At 44.7% G+C, this 19177-nt stretch overlaps 1 protein-coding gene across 3 annotated transcripts in view; it reads left to right on the top strand.

The window, feature by feature from the left end:
- Positions 1 to 2811: 2811 nt before the first annotated feature.
- Positions 2812 to 19177, top strand: part of MPPED2 (metallophosphoesterase domain containing 2) — a 110480-nt gene continuing 94114 nt past the window's right edge. Inside the window, exons 1-2 of one of the 3 annotated variants that reach the window (XM_072864418.1) lie at positions 2812 to 3226; positions 8256 to 8499. In XM_072864418.1, coding sequence (XP_072720519.1) covers positions 8372 to 8499 — 128 coding nt within the window. In that variant the 5' untranslated portion in view covers positions 2812 to 3226; positions 8256 to 8371. Of the gene's footprint in view, positions 3227 to 4379; positions 4537 to 8255; positions 8500 to 19177 lie in introns of those variants that run through there. The other 2 variants (XM_072864419.1, XM_072864421.1) reach the window with 2 other exon arrangements.

Below are 19177 nucleotides of genomic sequence, written 5' to 3'. Positions count from 1 at the left end.
TTTGAAAGGTTTTTAGTTTTTTTTTAATTCCTTTCTGTGTAAAAGATCACTCAAAAAATCTTATTATTTAAGGAATGAGTTCTCAGAGGTGAACTTAAAATGATACTTTTCTTGTATTGCTTCACAGATACTTAGGGAAGATTTTTCCCAAAGTAAAGAGCAAAGTGAGATGGGTGTCCATGGCTCCCTCTGGACTACCCTACGTGTGTCTCAAAAGTTGTTAGCTCTGTCTTGTGCTTGGCAGAAACTGGAGACAATGGTACCTATGAAGTATATTAGAGATGATGTAATAGATTGTGAAGAATCTGTATGCTTTTCATGATACTGTAGCATTTTATAATTTTTAACATGCATTTGCTGCATCTGTACTTTGATGATACTCACTTGGGATTTGTAAAAGAAAAAACAAAATCCAGTGCAAACTCTGAATGTGACTAAAGTTTCGTGTATAACATACACTTTTAGCATTACGAATAGGAAGTATTAAAGTAAACAAAAGCTGCTTGTTCACTGTTTCAAATTTTCGCCCAACTAGAAAAATCAGTCTTGTGACACAATAAACATCTTGTTTACTTTTTTTACTGAGATCCTCTTGTCAGGTGTGTATTAATAAATACACACTTTTCCAGCCAAAGTAAAGAAGTTTTCTTTCTCTGTACTTAGAGACTTGCATTTTGATGCTGCTCTTGTGAATCGGAGAAGAAGGGCAACAAAATGCAACTCTTTTCCTCAAAAAACCCTTTAATCAATTTAAGAAAAATATTTTTTCCTTCTTTTAGCAACTCCAGGGCCAGCACGCTTCTAAAGTGGGTACATCTTTGGAAAGCATACTGTTCTTGGGGAAACGGAAAACAAATAGTTTGTAAAAAGGAAGAGTTTCATTATGTGCTCTTGACAGAAAATGTGTCAGAGCTTGTCAAGTCATACATTAAAAACAGTGCTCCCAATGGCTTTTTTTACAGCTTGGTGTTGTTGCTGAACATTTAGTATTGTGAAAAATATGTGACCTTAGAATCGGGTCCCACTCTGGATTCGTATGAGCAAAACCCAAGTACCGCTAACTTTCAGGCCACATATCTTGCTTTATGTAAGGACTAGTGAATTAGGTAAATGCTTAATTCAGGACTAGGACACTGAGACACTGGGGTAATGTCTGATTTGTCTCTCACCGTACAAGGTATCAGAGAGAAGGTCTTTGAGCTTTCTAATTCCCAGTCCAGTCACCCAGGCTTCCACCCTGTTTCTCCCCCTGTGCTAGAAGCTCATTTTTGCCACGCTGAGGGCTCTAGATGTGGTATGAGGACACAAATACAGGACAAGTCCTGCTGCTGCAGCTGCAGAGGAGGGATGCAGCAGGTTCAGGATCAAACCCGCTCCCCATGCTTTTGTATTTCAGCTGGCAGTGGTACCAGTGAAGCTATCCTGTCCTCTTTGTGTCCCCAGTTGCTCATCTCGCTCCCTGCCTTGTTCCAGCAGAAGCATTTGTGCAGTTATGAAGTGGATCGGATGGGGAGAGTGATCCACATCAAAACAGACTGCTTTTCCCTGGTGCTAATTGGATTGGTTTCCCGGCTGGGGTTCCCTGTTCTCACACGAGGGCTAGTGCAGGGACAGAAGTGGGGTAAGCGGGCTGAATGCTGGATTGCTTATTTTACAGCAGTGTCAGAGTAAGTCAGTTAAAAATATTTGTGAAACTGTGGCCTCAGACTCCATTCCAGGCAAAGATTCCCAGGAAACGTTGCTTTGATTTGGTGAGGAGGACGAGTCATCTGTGGGCCATTTTGTCTGAAACAGGAATTTTCCTTTGGTGGCTCACAGTGCTTACTTCTATTAAAAGGGAAAATGACAATAGTAAAAAAATCAGACGGAAAGGTCTAATATCACGTTTGGAAAAAACTTATACCGTTTAATCTTTTTTCAGGTTGAATTTTTCTTAATTTGCCATGCTTCTAAAGAGGACAATCCATCCTAGTGGATTTCTGTCTGGCAATACTGGGGACCCTTTCATTGTTTTCAGCAACAAAGAAAAACCTGCCTAGTTGCCATGCATATCCAAAGGTTGGCCAGAGTCAACATTACTTATTTAAAATATGTAGGGCACAACTCGCTGTTAGGGGCCTGTTAGGAGGTTTTATTTTCTGTCAGCTCGATTATTCTGAATTGTTTGGAATTTTTTCCTTTTCTTTTCTTCTTTTTTCTCCCCATTGTAAGTGTATGACTGTGGAAGTCCCCCCTTCCGTTTGCTGTCTTGAAAATAAAGGAACAAACACCTCTAATCTTTACTTTGTTACTGTTGTGGCTGTTGACACAATTGCTGTGGATTTCGGGGAAAAAAAAAAAGGCAAAAAAAAAAGACAACAGCAACCTCCCTGATTCTACCTCTGCATAGAAAAGCCCCAACTGCCCTAAGATAATGTTCAGCCTCAAAGGCTAACCCTACAGTAGTGTTTCTTTATGTTTTTTCTGGTTGCTGAGGTTAGCTTATCTACAGAAGGAGCCCAGCGCTGCATTCATACCTAATGATGAAAGGTGCGGGAGATGTGAAAACGTGTTTCGAGGATTTTTTTTAATTCTTGTTGTTGTTACTTATTTATTTTATTATTTATTTAGGCAGAGGCAGAGCCGAGCAGCGATGCGAGGTGCTGGGCCGGCTGTGTGTGAGGGGTGCGAGCCGGGCGCCGGCCGCGGCCTCCCGGGCGCTGCCCCGCGGCGGCGGGGGGGGTCCCGGCGGGCTCCTGGCACGGCCCTCCCCGCTCCCCCGGGGCTGTGGCAGCCGGCTCCCCCCGTGACCCCGGCTGGGCGGCAGAGCCGCTGCTCCTGCCGGCCTCTCCTGCCGGCTCGGCGGGGGGAGGCTGTGCCGCACTTGGGAAACGCAGCAGCGATTCCTCCCTCCCTCCCTGCCCGGGGGGGTGAAGTGCGAGGCAGCGGGAGGAGCTGTGTGTGTGTGTGTGTGTGCGTGTGCGAGCAGCGCTCCGTGGCCGCCGTGTTTCCTGGTGCCTGCTCCCTGACCCCAGTGGCAGTCCCGCTCACTGCACCGCGCCCGCCCTCGCCGCCGCCCCGGACCCAGACCCGGAGCCGGACCCAGGCCGCCGCCGCCGCCGGGCACCGCCGCGGGGTCGGGCGCAGGCTCTGCCCCGGCCGCGCCCCCGCAGCCCCATGGAGCGGCCCCGCTGCCCGCGCTGAAGGCATCCCCGAGCCGCCCGCAGCGGCAGCCGGCGGAGGGAAGGTGAGCGGCCCCGGGTCGGTGTGTGCGTGCCGGGGGGGGCCCGGCGGGGGGCAGCGGCGCACAAAGCGGCGGGTTAGAGGTGCCGTGTCATGGACGAGAGCGGGGGGGGCGGGCAGGAGCTCCGGCGGCGGCGCCGGGGCCAGCCTTCTGCAAACAATAATAAGGATAAAACTGGCCGCCGGCTCTCCCTGCCTCCCCCGGTGTGACCGCCCCGAGCCCGCTGGGTCGGGTCGGGTCGGTGCGGCGGCGGCGGCGCTTCCCCGCAGCCGAGGCGGCTTTTTCGGCGGCGCTGCGCCGAGCCTGCCCTGCCCTCCTTCCCCAGGCCGTGCCCCCGCTGCCCTCCGCCGCCGCCGCCTCGCTCCTTGGCCGGGGTGGCGGGGGGTGGGTTGCAGCGCTGGAAGTGGCCCGGGGGCGGGGGGCGGCGTGCCGGCTCCTGGCCCGGGGTCGGGGCGGGGGGCGCGGCGGCGGGGCCGGGAGGGTAGGCCGGGGAGCATTGTGCTGGCTGGGGCCAGCGGGCGGGCGGCAGCCCCGGCGGGCGCAGCGCCGAGCGGCCGGCGGGGGGACGGGGACGGGGCTCCCGGCCCGGAGGGACCCGGGGGTGGGCGGCTGGGGGGGGGGGGGCGACACGCCGCGAAAGTACGGAGGGTAGAGCGGGTTGCTTTGCCGTTCCCCGGCGGAGTTTCCCCCTCTCCGTTTCGCCGGCGGGAGAACGCGCTTTGAAACCCTGATCCCGGAGGCCTCAAGCACTTGGAAACCTTCCGGGGGTGGGGGCGAGGTGCGGGGGACGGCGCGGTTGGCGCTGCCGGAATAAAAAGCAGCGGGTGTTCCCCCCCCCCAGCCCCCGCCGCGCTCGCCCGCGGCTCGCTGTGGAGTTCATTGCATCCCTCCCCCGAGCATCCTCCCCCCGCGCCCCCCCTCCCCAGATCGTTTCGGTTCTGCGGCGGGGGGGGCGATGCGAACTTTCCGCGCCGGGGCACGTCTCGCACAGAAACCGCGGAGATGCCCCCCGGTGGCAAGCCGGGGCCGGGGGGGCGGGGCAGGGGGCGGGGGGCGGGGGCTGCGGCACACGCCGGGACGGGGCCGCGCCGGAGCCATTGGCCACCCGGAGCCATCAATCACCCGGGGGGGGGGGGGGGGCGCGAGCTCGGCGCCCCGCGGGGCCGCGGCCGGGGCGGCCCGGGAGCCGGCGGCGGGCGGAGGCGGGGAGCGGCCGGGAGCCCAGGTACCGGGGGTCGGCGGCGGGGGGAGGAGCGGGGAGTCGGCGTCCGGCCCCCCCCGGCGCCGCCGCCGCCGCCGCCGCCTTGCGCTCGGTGGGTAGGCTGGAGCCCGGAGTTGCCCGCAAACTGCAGCGCAGCATCGCGGGGGCGGCCGGGGCAGTTGCTAAATGATCCCCGGGGCGCTGGGCGATAAGCCGTGAGAAACTGGGGGTGCGGGGGTGCTGCAGCGGCCGGTGCCCGCGCTCCGGGTGGGTGTAACGTGTCTTGTTGTTGCAACAGTGTCGGGATAGTGGCTGTATCAACAGAAGGTGTTGACACGGAATTAACCCTTTCCGTCTCCCGCCTTTCCCAATTTTTCTTGTACGACGCGAGACCAGCCAGAAGGCAAATTTCTGAAATTCAGATGAGGAAGGCGTAAATATTTTATTTGGGGGAAATGCGTTTTTCGCCTGCCTGTGTGTGCGTGTGCATACGTAGAGCTTGTGTGTGTGTGTAGCTCCCCGTGAATGGAACGTTGCGGTTTAAAATTACTTATCTGTGCATATTTGGCGATAGTTTTTTTGACACTGCGGTTGTATACCGATGTAAAATGAGCTGCGCGTAAGTTTGTGTCAGCCCTTTTATGAAAAAGTGCCGGTTTATACCTGTAAAACTGAGCAGATGTATACAATAGCACATCTCCTGTCTCGCTGTCGGTGCAAACCCAGGCTGGAAAAGGATTGTTGCTCCCAGGATAAGAGCTATATTTGGGAAAACGCAACACGCTAAAAAAAAAAAAAAAAAATCTTTATTTAGGTTTTTAATATAGTCATTCTTACTTAAAGCTACCACGTAAGGCGTGGAAGATATTGCACATTGGTTTACTTGACAGATGTGAAAAATAATGCAACTTTTATTCTTTTGTACTCGTCTCCTGTATGTAATCTTCAAAGAGCGACTGCAGTTGGAGCAAGAAGAACGCTAGTGATTCAAAGTCGCCTTTTTAATTTTTCTTTTTTTTAATCTTGGGCCTAAAATAAATGTTTTTAAAGTTTTGAAGTGTTCAGCTCCTTTTTGGTATTTTCTTCAGAGAAGTTCACAGTAAAGAAGGTAAATAATTAGATACTTCTGGTAGGTGAGCCATAGTGCTCTATGGAGCACTAAATGGAAATGGGAGAATTGACACAGAAGCCAGCTTCAAATGTTACTTTTTTTCCAGTCTGGCATTTGTTGTTGAATTTCATTTTAAAAGGATGCTTTGTTCGGCTTTGTCCTAATTTAAGACTTATTCTTAAGATTAAAGATTGGAACAATGGGAAGCAATTGCAGCTTATATACTTATAATCTTACTGAAAGTCAACTTTAAAGTATTTAATACAGCTATTCAAGTATCCTCTTATCATTTGTTTTATGCCAGTTAGTTGTAATTTCTTTCTGTAACATGGATTGTTATAAACCTTGTAAAAAATGCTTATTATCTTTATGTATAATTCACTCTCATGAACAAATTGGATTTTTTTTTCCATGAGTGAACTATAATATGAAATTTAATGTTCTGACCTTTCTTATGCTAGATTACTGAAAATAGTGTGATTTAGCTTTTCTGAAAGCCCAAGCATATTTTTGTTGTTGGTTTAACGTGTTGTTTTATATTGTAGCTTTTAATTGCGAAAAAATAACATTAGACATGTAATTTTCACAGTACTTCCTAATTTATGCAGACGCTGAAGTTCTTGCTGTGTAAAAGAAAAACTGAGTTTTTTTTCCTGGGAGCTTTGATGGCTAGCATTCTCGTTAATGACAGTCATTTCTCTAACAGGAAGATGTTTTCATTTGTATTTACTTTTCAGTGCAGGGCAATTACGCTGCTCTGTGTTGCACACTCTTCGTAGTTCGTATCTCAAAAGAATTACAGTACTTGGAACAGGACTGCAATTTGAAGCAGGTGTTGTGTTTTACTGTTATGCAAAATAACACTAAAATATAATTGTAAGGGAAATTAAGGAAACAGCTGCAAACTTGGTATGGTAACCACTACATTATGATTCGTGAGCAGTTGTTGCACGCGTCTTGCATCGCTCTAACACAGCAAAGGTTTGGTTTAGTAAAGCTCACCTTGCTCATTTTTACTCCTGAAACTATTGCGCTTATTCTTACGAGAGGGGGTTAGTGCAAAGACCAGACCATAACCTTAGTTATGGAGATGTACTGTCTCAGTGGGGACTTAGTTTTTAAATGGGAACTTTATGGTTTAGTTTCATCTTCCCCCCCTGCCCCCCCGCCTCCAATGCTAAAGAAGATGAAGGATAGAACCCAATTACTGGAATGAAGGTTGCAGAATGTCTTAACCCAACTAACATATGGAAGCCTACATAGGCCCGAGGTTGTAAAATAGTAAAATAAATGGCCTATAGCAGGCCATCTGCCATTTGCAGGGCATTTTTATCGTGCTTCATGCCAAACTGGAAATTAGTCTTTGTATTAAAAATATATTTTGAATACAAATCAAAGATTCCAAATGTCTAACGTTACACATGGCAAACACATTTCGATCTGGGAGCTAAGAGAAGTCCAGGAAAATCACACTGGAAAAATACTGCTTAGTTTGACGCCCAGGGCTCGAGTCACTCTCTTCTCTTTCCTATCTCTTTGTCTTCCCAGTAAGCACCGATGTACTTTTTACACACCAGATATGACAAATCCACTATTGCGTGTAGCAACTAAAGGGGAGGATCAACTGATGCGAAGTGTCATGACTTCATGTAAGTCCTTGCAGCCAGGATAGCGTGGCCCTTGCAGCCAGGATAGCGTGCCCCAGCTGAGCATCTAGCTCGTAAACAGGGCGTTTAAAGAGTAGCTCATCTTGAAAAGTATTCTTCGAACATCAGCTGATCAATTTTCACAAAGTCCCTCTGAAAGGAAGGCAGCTGAGGTATCCTCCGTTTATTGATTGAAGAAATTGAAGCTCAGACTCTCTGCAGGGAACTCGACAGAGATCAGGTTTGGGAGGTTTTCTGGCTCGTGGGCTTAACGCTCATATTATAGAACGCTTCCAGTCTTAATGCAAAATAAGTTTAAGAGCACTTTGAAGAAGTGAAAGATAGGGGCGCATAGAGAGAGAAGAGCGTATTTCTTTCATCTTATGCAGAAATATTTATGCATAAAATCGCACTTAAATCTGTCAGATAAATCATTACTGTCTGGTGATGAATCCAAACCAGTTTCATTGCTAGTGCACTATAACACGGATATTTTGCTAACATTGTCTAGATTCTAGTGTTAGGTGACACTAGCCTTTCTCTGGATAGAGAAATACTTAGATTCAAAGGTATTTGGGTGTACCTTTTGCTATGCAATTGTAAAATTTTCTGCTTTGCATCAGCTTCTCATAAGTCTCTCAGATGTGACTGACTTTGTAAAGCTAAAACAGGGCCTTCAAAACGAGTGTGCGTGTGTGTGGAAAACCATTTGTCCTTCAGGAAACTGGGTCCACTTGTTAATTTTCATGGTTGCAATTAGCACAAGATGTTATTTAAAATAATAGTAAATGTGGAGTATTTAACTGGAGCTTTCAACACAGATTCCCCCCCCGAAAATAACGCCTTATTTTAAGCATTCATCCTTTGGATGTATTTAATGATGATGGAGTAAAATGATGAGGTAATTAAAAAAAAATGTGAATAGTAATGCACGGGGAGTTGGGTGATGAGTACATCAGAAACACAGAAAAAGATCTTTGCATGGAAGTCGGGAGAGGAGAGAGTAATACGGCTGCGTACGTTTACATCTCCGTTGAGTTTATAGCGGTGTGTGCTGTCTTTCTCTCCTGGCAGAGGTCCGTGGAGTTGATGAGGAGCTGCTTGGAGTCGGGAGCCGCCTGGAACACGATGCCCTACCCCGCTCCTGGCCTTGGGAAGCTGTGAGCTGCTCATGTCCATAGGGAGGAAGGATGGCTCATGGAATTCCTTCACAAGGCAAAGTTACCATAACGGTGGATGAATACAGCTCCAACCCAACGCAGGCGTTTACACACTACAACATCAATCAGAGCAGGTTCCAGCCTCCGCATGTGCATATGTGAGTATTCCCCACGCTGCCCCTGCGTGTGCCTGCCTGTGTGTCTGCCTGCGCGCTGAAACGGGGAACGGCTGCTGAAGGAGCGGGCTGGAAACGGGGAAAATTGGTTAGTCGCATTAGCTAACGGGCAAAATGGTTATCAAAGATCTCGCATGGCGCGTTTGAGAAACCCTGCTCCGTCATCTCCTGGAGATAACTCTTTCTGCCCGAGGCGCGCTGCCACCGACTTCATGAAACTTGCCCCAACGATGACTGATAGGGTCCATTTTCTGAAACTTGTCGCTTGAACTCGCCTGAGGGACCCATTGCTGTAAAATTTAAGCTCCCTTCCCCCAGCCCTTACACTCAGCTGTGAAATAGGCCTAATTGGGACTAATTGTCCCCTCCGATCACTGAATCCTTTGTCCTCCTGGTTGCGGGTGGAACGTGTGCCGCATGCCGCATTCCACTCGCAACCCGCAGCACAAAGGAGTCGGGGGCTGCCCGGCAGTTCCTCCCAAGAAATACAAATAACGGCGTTAAATCCACGTCCCTGGCCCGAACTTAAAGCAACAAAAGCATGGGAAGGGGCGAGCTGAAGGCTTCTTCCCTCACCTTGTTATTCCTGGGTCCTGCAGGACCCGCAGGACCGTTCTGCTGCACAGTACCTAGGCACAATGGTTTGCGTTAAGAGCTAAGCACCAGCTTTAACTCTGAATTTCCTTCCCATTGTTTAGTTAGGTTTGATCTTTATCAGTTATTTCTGTGAAGGTTCTTTTTCTTTTAGCATTAATAGACTGAAAAGCACGTGAAACTAAAACAAAGACGACATCTCTTGACCTCCTGCGTGCCATTGTTAGGCAGGATTTTGAAGGATGTCACACTATTGAATTTGATAAGGATTTTGCATAATAAGGGGGGAAAAGTTGTATGGTACTTCATTGCATTTTTGTTATGTAGAAGCCTGCCGGAAGAGTCACAATGTGGGAGTTCAGCACCTCCTAATAGGATTTCGTGTGGTTACAATCTTCCTAAAGGCAACTTTAGGAAGGATGCTGAAGAGTGTCTGTCATGCATGTGACTTTTCAAGGTGGAAAAAGTTTTCATTCATTACATTTGATTTATGACTACAATGACGATGTAACTCTTCTTTTAGAAGTATTTCCATTTCTTGATTCACTTTGCAGACCTTTTGTCAGCAAATTTCCATTGCACGTTTTGCACTCCAGACTGCACTTCTGACTGACATTAAGTACAAATTCTATGTAGAGAATGAATTCAGGACAAACAAAAGAAATTTAGAAAGCAGTTTTAAAGAACCCCTTCTTGTTGATATTGATTTCAGTGGGGGCTGATTTGAGGACCAACTAAGCGTGGCGTTCAGCATTATAAAAATTACTCATGCTTTGTTTCAGAAACTCACAAACATTTATACAGGTACTTCCCTAATAAGTTGTGTATCTCTGAAATGATACTGACTTGATAAATATCTTAAAAGATATTTTACTTGTTTGAAGAAATTATATAATCAAAATAATTACTGAAACGATGAAGTACAATGTAGTGGCAGTATTTAAAAGGATTTTTAACTGAAATACTGCAGCTTTTTAAAAATCAGTGATTTGGTTTCAAGGAGGGGTGTGGCATACTAAAAGGGAGGTCAAAATTTAGAAAAATTGGAAGGGGATTAGTCTCAGATTTACAATGGAAGCAAAGAAAACAATGTTGCAGTGCAGGAGGTGACTTCAGGTGTAGGTTTGGAGACCAAATGATGGGTTTGAGAAAACCTGCTGAGGAAAAAAGTGACAGGATCCTACCAGGTGTCTAGAGTTGTGGGTGGAGGAAAGCAGGGAAGTGAAGGTACGACCATGGCTGTGGGTTTGTGTGATGGTGAGAACCGTAGAGTTATTTCTAGGGAGGAGAGACTAGAGCATGTGGTGGCTTCAGAGGGGGTCCTTATTTGTCTTCCCAGTGTTTTGTGCTGGAAGCATGCATATTTCTGAAAGAGGATGTCATCAAGCAAGAAACGAACAGAAAATTGGTAAAAGCAGTATTAACAAAGAAACCGTGATCTTTATACCCTGTTGTATCTTTGCTAGTGCCACATTGCTGCAGCTGCCAGGATTGTTTGATTTGATTTGGTTTTACAGTCTGCTTTTCTTTTTTGCTCTCTTAAAGTAGTGCATGCAGTTTTTTTCTTGAAGAGGGAGTTTGAGGAGGTTTTATTCTTCTCTAGTGAAAAATTTATTTAAAAAATCATAGGCAGATGAAAAATGAGTAAAGCAACACAGGAACTGAGTATTACGACATGTATGTGAATAGCAGGGCAATATATTGCTACAGGGCCCTGCTGCCTACCATAAATCAGTGGCTGGGTGCAGCTTAAGGACAATGTTCTTTCCTAAAGGAAATAATTTTTTTTAAAAAGTAATTTCCTCACAGATATGCATCTTCACATGCAAAGGTGAGAACTGGATTCTTTGCATCTACTGAGCCATTTCTGGTTGCAGTATCCTTTGGGCCTGACTCTCACACAGAGTAAATGGAGAGTCTGTGGAATATCACCAGCATAAACCTGGTGGCTGAGGCACTACTGGCATTACGCTGCCTGTGCCGTGGGACACGTGTCCTGCGCTTTTTCTCCCACTTTCATTTTGTTCCTTTCATGTGACAATGTCATGTAGTTCGATCAGCAGGGATGCAGTTCTCTTTTTATTATCTTTATATGTATTTTTACACCAGCACTTCTCAGTGAATCCGTTTAAATGTACTATGGGGTAAATAACAGTGTATTAAGGCTCCTTATGCTGGCTGTGACAGCAGTTTTGTTGGTTAATTAGGCCCTGGTATAGTATCACTTTTGAATCAGTTTGTCCAGTCTTTGTATTTTATTTCTCTACTAATTAATGTTTGAACAGGTGTTCTAAAGACAATTTTTACTGTACAATTATTTTGGATAAAGGGATGTCATGTTAAATATTTGTCATCTTGAAGCAGTGCTCCCACCCACAGGTTTCACTTATTTTGTGAAGATGTTATAAAATGTTTGTATTTGAATGCTTTGTACAAGTCATGTTTACTTTCAGTTAGTTTTAATTAACTGCATCACCTTAGTTCCCTGCTTTAAAGGGCAGCTGCAAAATAATAACAATTATAATGTGCTTGCCTTTGCTTCTTAATTATTGGGATTCTTCTTTCTTTGTACTTTCCCATTTTTTTGTCAGGAATTGTGACTTCAAGAAGCAGATGCTTCTTGCTCCTTCAGTGTAGTGCTGCCAAGTATTATAAGGGTTGTGTTTTTTTTTTTTAAAAAAAAAAACCAGCTTGTAAGCCTGTTTAGATCCTTGAGATGTTCTGTATGAGGCTGTGGTCAGTGGTGCCAATGATCCCAGTGAGCAGCAGCAGGATGCAGCCTGGAGATGGGATGGGGACACACGGGAGGAGCTGGCAGCCTGGGGCAGGTATGCTTTAAGCTGCTGAAGGCTTCATCCTGGGAAACCACAGCCTCAAAGTAGAGAGGATAGGTAAAATTTCTATTATTGTAAGCAAACATGAGGAAAAAAGGTAAAAATGACTAAACTTAGAAGATAATGGAATTCATTAGGTATATTTGTCATTTGCTTAGGCTGTTCTCTTTTTTTGGTAAGACCTTTTAGTTTTCCTTTTAATTCTGCAGCTTTACAGCAGCCACCACAGTGGGTCTTTAAACCATTTTAATTTAACAGGAATTACTAAGGCTCGGTTTTGTGGAACCTTCCCGTCTTACCCATTTTTTTTGTCCTCAGACCAGTGGAAAGGAGCTGAGAAGAAAATGGGACAAATGCAGATGGAAAATTATTTACTTAGGTTTTAACCAGAGGGAAAAAATCTTCTTGTTTGGGTACAACACCCCATTTACTTTCGGGGAAAAAAGGGGAGAGTGAAATAATCTTTATGTACCTGTCATGGAAAATGCCCGTTTTGACAGAGCCAGCTGGTGAGGATGAGGGAGATTTTTGGGAGATAAACTGGCTGTAGCCCGAGCTACTGCAGGCTGAGCCTTTTAGTGGAGTTCGTTAGCTTTCCGCCAGTCCCACCAGAATGGCTTGGTGGCTTGTTTTTAGGATACTTGGAGTACACATTAAAACTCTGGTATGGTTTAATTTCAGTAGTAGAGGGAGTAAGAAAGACAGAGGTTTCTGTGCCAGAGCAAAAGTCTTCTAAATTAGTTTAGGTATACCTGGAGATACATTGAAAAATCTGTAACTATATAATTTTACTGCCTTTTCTGTACTGGAGTAATTCCCCATGTGAATATCCTTATTTTAAAACAAAGTGTATAAACAGAGTTTTATATTCGTAGAACTATATATGTATAGTTGAGTAAAGTATTTAAACATATGAATGTGTGTAAATGTGTATATATAGTAATAATAGTAATATAAAAATATAGCTGTATAATCGTAGAAGAAAAACTTTCAACTGTGACGAAGCCTTAAATTGTTAAAACCCAGAGATCTTATTAGACTGCTAACCTTGAGAAATAGGATCTTGCGTATTTTTTTTTCTTGGGGAAACCATTCTGCATTTAATGGGTTTTATAAACTCCCACTGAGATTAGTGGGAAATCATGCATTTGATTTGTAATATTCTCAACTTCTGTTTCATATAAGGTGTGTGATAGGGGGAGGGGGAAAGAGTTGGCATTAGTAGAATATGGACTCATTTGACATTTACAGAATAGTGGAGTTCGTACATGTAATAATATTGTCTGAGAGAATACAGAGATTCAGTCTTAAGTGAGTTCGCTATGCCTAGTGTGACTGGGCAGGCTATTTCAGTTGATAGTGATATGAGAGAGGATAATAGTTTTGGTGGAAATTGTTGCTCTGTCCATTAATAACGCTTCTCACAAAAGCATACATAGCTCAAGACCACCTAAGTTCCTTTTCACTACTTATTTTTCTAAATAAATTGAAAAAAAAACCCAACAAACAGTACTCCCTGAAACAAGCAAGTTACATTTAAGCTCTAATCGTGAAAACATGAGTACATTAAACGAGCGTAGTTAAAACTTGAGCCTTACTTTTGGACACAGGGATTTTTAGTGGGGTCATGGCTCACAAGCAGTCAGCTTACCTGTGTGCAGTTTTAGTCTCCTTTCCCTCGCCGGTCCCTCAGTGGCATGGGTGGCTCTGAAACGCAGCAGTTTACAGCGCGGTGAGTTAGGTAAAACAAACCTGGTTTTTCTGAAGCCAGGAGCAGTAGCTCTTCAGCAGCTGAGCCCTCCCTGCAGTGGCGTGGGGATTCCAGCAGAAAGGCGGGGAGGCTGACAGCTGTAGGTGAGAATCCTTCCAGCTGTCCCAAAATAAATAGTCCCCCCTCCAGAAGAGGGCCATTAACTGATTGCGTGTTCTGATTCTCCTGCAATAGTGCAATAGAAGCCAAGTTGCAAAGATGCTAATTTTAACTGTCATTAAGAAAACTGCCTGACTGGAGCATGTGCATATGTCTGTGTGAGTTGAAATAATGAAAGATTTCTACTGATCTTAATGATTTTAAGTTACTGATTTTGCAAAATCTAAGCATAAAATGAGTTCTAAACTTAAATTTTACATGTAAAACAAGAATAAAAACTTTCTCGTGAGGATACACTTATATTTAAAGCCTTTTGAGGTGCTTGTGCGGAGCATGCTGAAAGTGAAGTGTTCATACTGTGGCGATACAAGGCTCAGGGATTGCAGTTTTGTAATTAAAACTCAAATTTAGGCCCCTGTTTATGCAGTGTAGTCATAATATGCTAAACTTGCTTGAAAAATTGATTGAGTTCCTGACCTCTCTTTTAGTCATTGTAAAAAGGAATAATACCAACCCACCTTTAAAAAAAAATGTTCTGACATCCCTGGGAGGCTGATGCTGTAAAGTGCCGTTATTGTTGTTGTTGTTATTATTATTATTATTAATGTAGGACAGGTTTAAAATATTTTTTTGTCACCATTGCCCTGTTAGTTACTATATTTCCAGATTGCCCTGTCCTAAGATGGAAGCCAGGTCTGGTTTAAATTGGTGATAAAACCCTTTCCCTCTAGTGCTAGTGGGAACAGGCTGCCAGAGCAGTCTCCATACCTATCAAAATCAATCAGGCAGTCCCTCAGTGTGAGGTATCGGCCGTGTGCAATTACCGCTGGTTGTCCGAACGTAAAAAGCTGTGCCTGTAGGTTACTTGCAGGGCTGGCAGGGAGGACGTTCCTGAGGCACGGCCTTCGGCGCCGAACCTGCCGTTCCCCAGCTGCTCCGTCCTGCCCCTGTGCCACACGCTTTGCCACCTCCCCGGCAGTGCTGGCAGAGTCTTTTGTGAGGCTGCTGTACAGATCGTACCACCGAAATGGTCTGGGTTAAAAATGTCCATTCACTGGTGTGGTGTTGTTTGGGTTTTGCTTTTTTTTTTCCCTCAATGAGCGACTTTCAGTGATCTCTTTCTTGGTGTAGCCTCACCAGTAGTGGGGTGGCCAGCACAGGTGAGAGGGCAGTGAGCTTATGGATCAGCCCACGGGCAGGGGCAGGAGCGGATGGATGTTTCTTCACCTTACGTCTTCATTGATGAAATCACGCTGTTGAAACAGCACCTCGTAGAATCAGTCTGGCCCCTGGGGTAAACCCCGAGAGGGAGAAAGAAAGAAAATGGTTTGGTTTTTATGCACGTGTGTGTTAATGTTCTTTCATGCTGTATTAATCGTGCAAAGAAGCCTTCAGGTAGCAAGTACTTTAATTGTAAGGCCCCATTTCAGTAGCTGAGCGCTATAAATGGAAATTTGCATTGCATGATCTGATTCTATGTTAGAGTATTACCTGTGCAGTTCGTTTAGTGGTCAGTGATACTGAGGGACAGTTGACTTACGGTTTCATGTCGATGTACAGTGTGTGCTTATCTTACGGGAGGGGTGTGATGGGATCTGACCAGGAATGCTTTTTGCAGCAGTGGTCCCTGCCACAGTACCTTGTGCTGGGGGGAGACTGCTCACCAAGGGAGTTCTTTGCTAGGAGGCAGTTAGACAAAAAAGATGGATATCCATTACAATCAGGATGTTGTACTGTCACTGGAAGCTTGTAATTTCTTTTTTTTAAATATCGGGGCAGTAGGGATATTGTTATGGAAGCAGCAGATTCTTGCTTTTGTTTAATGCTTGAAGGGTGACAGTGTAATCTATCCTGTGAAACAACTTCTAGAGCATGGATTTCCAAACAGGGAGTTAATACTTTACAAAATTTGCAGGCCCCACGCTGCAAATCCCATTGTAGAGTTTTTGGCTCATGGTTTTCTCCTAATGGCAGAATGAGGCTGGTCTTCCTGCCAGCAGCGATGAGAGAGCGTCTTCCCTGCGACACATGGCTATTCCAAGCCCAGGGAAAGTGCTGCACCTACCTACCACACATCTTGTTATTTTGTTTTACAAATCCTTGTTTGAATATTTTGTTGGACAAATAAGCAAAAGGAAAGCCCTGTAAACAATGTGGATTTAGACGTCTGTGTTATAGGCTGAATTACTGTGTGCAGCTTACTTCTGAAATAGTCCTGCATAAAACAGAAGTGATCGAGTGTTGGTGGTGTACATCGATTTTTGTACTGAATGTTGCACGGTAACTTCTGGAGTTTACATTTCTGATCTTGAGCTATGAGAGGTGGCCTGATTTCCGAGTCAGTTGCCTAGCATGGCTATCTACAGAAAAATTCAGAAGTGGAGAGCCAGCATGTCTCCTTCCCTGAAGAACACTTGAAGAGTTTTGGTTTTCAATTCTGTAAGGTGTCATGGCATAACTTGAGAAAATAAACATGCTTAGGCATAGCAGAAATACAGTGAGGCAGGGAGATTTCTTTAAAACACGCATCTCTTAACAGTGAGCTTGTAAAGTTACTTCGCTGAAGATACAGTAAAGCATGGCGTTGGGGTTACCTGCATTGCCCCAAGTGACGAGCGCTAGCAGAGAGAGTGGAGTGCCAGCGTTGGGTAGGCACTCCTCCCAGTCTTGCATGGTAAAAGCATTCACCTCTTCATTCCTGCCAGGTTTTTCCAAGTCCCTAGAGAGGATTCCAGCAAGTTGTGAGTTTTGGTCCCTGAAGCAATGGCTTCTTGTTTCCAGTGGTTTGAATCACACTTGGCATACGCAGTTGTAGTTTCATGGACTTCATCATGATTGTTTCTGCTTGCAGAAGGCCTGATACTGGCTTGCTGGTCTTTTCTGTAATGTGTACATGCAGAGCAATGCAAAATAGAGGAAGGAGGTAGGCATGTCTGCATATATACTTGCATATATTTCATAGAAGGTATAAAGAGCTGCTTGTTTGATGTGATTTGGAAGTTCAGGTCTTGCCCATTTACTTTCAGTTTTGATGTGGGCCATTAACATTGCAGTTTTTAGGTCGTACATTGCAGAGGGCAAGTTTTGTAATACCGTGTGCAGTTGTTTTTAATTATAAAATGAGGAAGTTGTGGCCAAAACACGTATGCATTTAAAACACTGAAGTCAAACCAATTCTATCCTCTCGTAAATGTGACTATACTTCATTTAATGATTTTTATTTTGATACCTTTTTCAAACAAAAAGACAGCATACGATAATCCTGTACCCAGTAACACGTACAGTAGCCGGTAACATGCCTGGAGCAGTACCAAGTGGTTAGAGCAGAAAATGCAAGTCTGGATTCCAAACAATAAACTTTAGGTACCTGGAGTTGCAGTCATTTTATTTCTCTCCTGAAGAGTTAACTATAAAGCTTGGTCTTAACCTCTGGAGATTTCTCCCGGCACATTAGCTGTATGTATCCTGCAGGATCTGCTGCATGAAGGTTGACTGAAACAAAACGCCGGTGGATGAACATTGGTGTTGCATCCTGCTGCTGAAGCTTTCAGGTGGGGGCAGAGAGGATGGATAGAGAGCAAGTCAATCTGTAATCCCCAAATACGGTCATCCTCTTCATAGCTCTGCTGGATCAAGCCCATGTTATTTCTTTCTCTTGTCTTGTAGACCAGAATGCTGTCAACAGAGATCACCTGCGTACTCTCCACTGACAGGGAAATGCTTGCCCCTATTTTTACACGCCCTATTTTATAATGGGCGTATTTTCTAAATTTAAATCACAGAATCATTTAGGTCGGAAAAGACCCTTAGGATCATCACATGTTGAGGGGAGAGACAAATATGAAAATCCCAACTCTCTCCTGTTTTTACCAAAAGATTATTTAAATGATTGTGCTGTGTGGTGTCTTGCAAGATTTGTTTTTGTCACAGGTTGTGGATTTCATATTCCCAGGCCCTGTCTTCCTTGCATGCTGCTTGACACTAGGGCTACAGAGATGCCACTGGATGTTGACAAGGGAAAAACAGTACTGGAGGCTTCCTCGCAGCAGAGTCCCCACTTACTGTACTGGGCATTAACTTATATCCAGCACATTAGACTTAAAAGCACACAGCCATTAAGTGTAGCACTCCTTTCCCAGGAGGGCAGCAGATGGAGAGAGAATGGGGGAGGGAAGGAGAAAGGAGTATGATAGAGGGACTTGATCTGATGTATTTGTAAGCCGGGAAACTTGCTATTTACCACGTTTACAATTTCTCTGGTGTAAGGAATTGAGTGTAGTGACTGGGAGCATCAGGGTCAGCACATTACTCCTAAATGTTTAGCTATTGTATCAGTTTATGGGAAGGAAAAGGTGCTAGTCCAGTATATCTTCCCTCGTGCTCCTTTATATAGGGAGCACAAAGAAAAAAGTCATTACTTTTTAATTACTCTAGGCTTTTTTGTTTCTTAAAGCACGTTCACTTTTGGCCAGCAGTGAGAATTGCCAAAGGGTTATTTTCTTTCCTGTGAATGGTGAAGTAGTGGTTTTGGGGAAAATAATTGTTTAGAATTAAAATTCCATGTGGTCCAGCATATTTAATAAATAGGAGCCTTGTCCTATACTTGTTAAATGCAGTGATTAGTGACGCTCTTATTGCTTCCGGTGGGACAGGACCGGTTACTTAGAGATGCCAGATTAAGTGGCTCCCTCAATTTTAAGCTATGATTCTTACAGGGACTTCTTTTCTCTGGTTGTTAACAATGTACATATAAGACTATGGTAATTAGCAGATACTAAAGAAGAGGAAAATTTCGTCTTTATGGTTGGTTTGTTTTGTAAATTTCAGGTCAGCCAGGTATTCGCTTTTCCTTCTGGTGGAAAGGAGTGAATAAACTAAAACTAAATAAATACATAATTATACATGAATAGTATATAGAACCCAGGTGTAATCTTTGAAATTACTTGAAGGTTTTTTAAATACATTTTTTTCATTTTGATTGTATCTCTCTTGACATTAGTTTGATTTTCCATCACCTTTTGTGTGTTAAACAGTGATGTTTGCAGCTTTGAAAGGAAGGCATATTTACAAGAAGAACAGATTTTGTTCTGCTATCGTTATTATGCTATACCTTGAAAGTTTCCACTTAGGACATCCTCTTTGGGTTACTGAGGGAGAGTTATGACTCATATTGCAACTTCTTCGATCTTTCGGAGGGTATTTTAATTGTTTGCACAAAGTTCTTAAGACAGTTTTTCTGCTAGAAATGTTGTCGGTATAAGGAGGCTGCACAGATCAAACACTGTAATACGAGTTTCAGACACCCTCTGAGAATTAAAATGATGATGATAATTAAAATGATGATGAATATCCTCTAGGGGTG

Source organism: Ciconia boyciana, chromosome 6, assembly GCF_034638445.1.
Source record: "Ciconia boyciana chromosome 6, ASM3463844v1, whole genome shotgun sequence".
In the NCBI taxonomy this organism is placed as follows: Eukaryota; Metazoa; Chordata; class Aves; order Ciconiiformes; family Ciconiidae; genus Ciconia; species Ciconia boyciana.
This window is presented reverse-complemented; position numbering and strand designations above follow the sequence as displayed.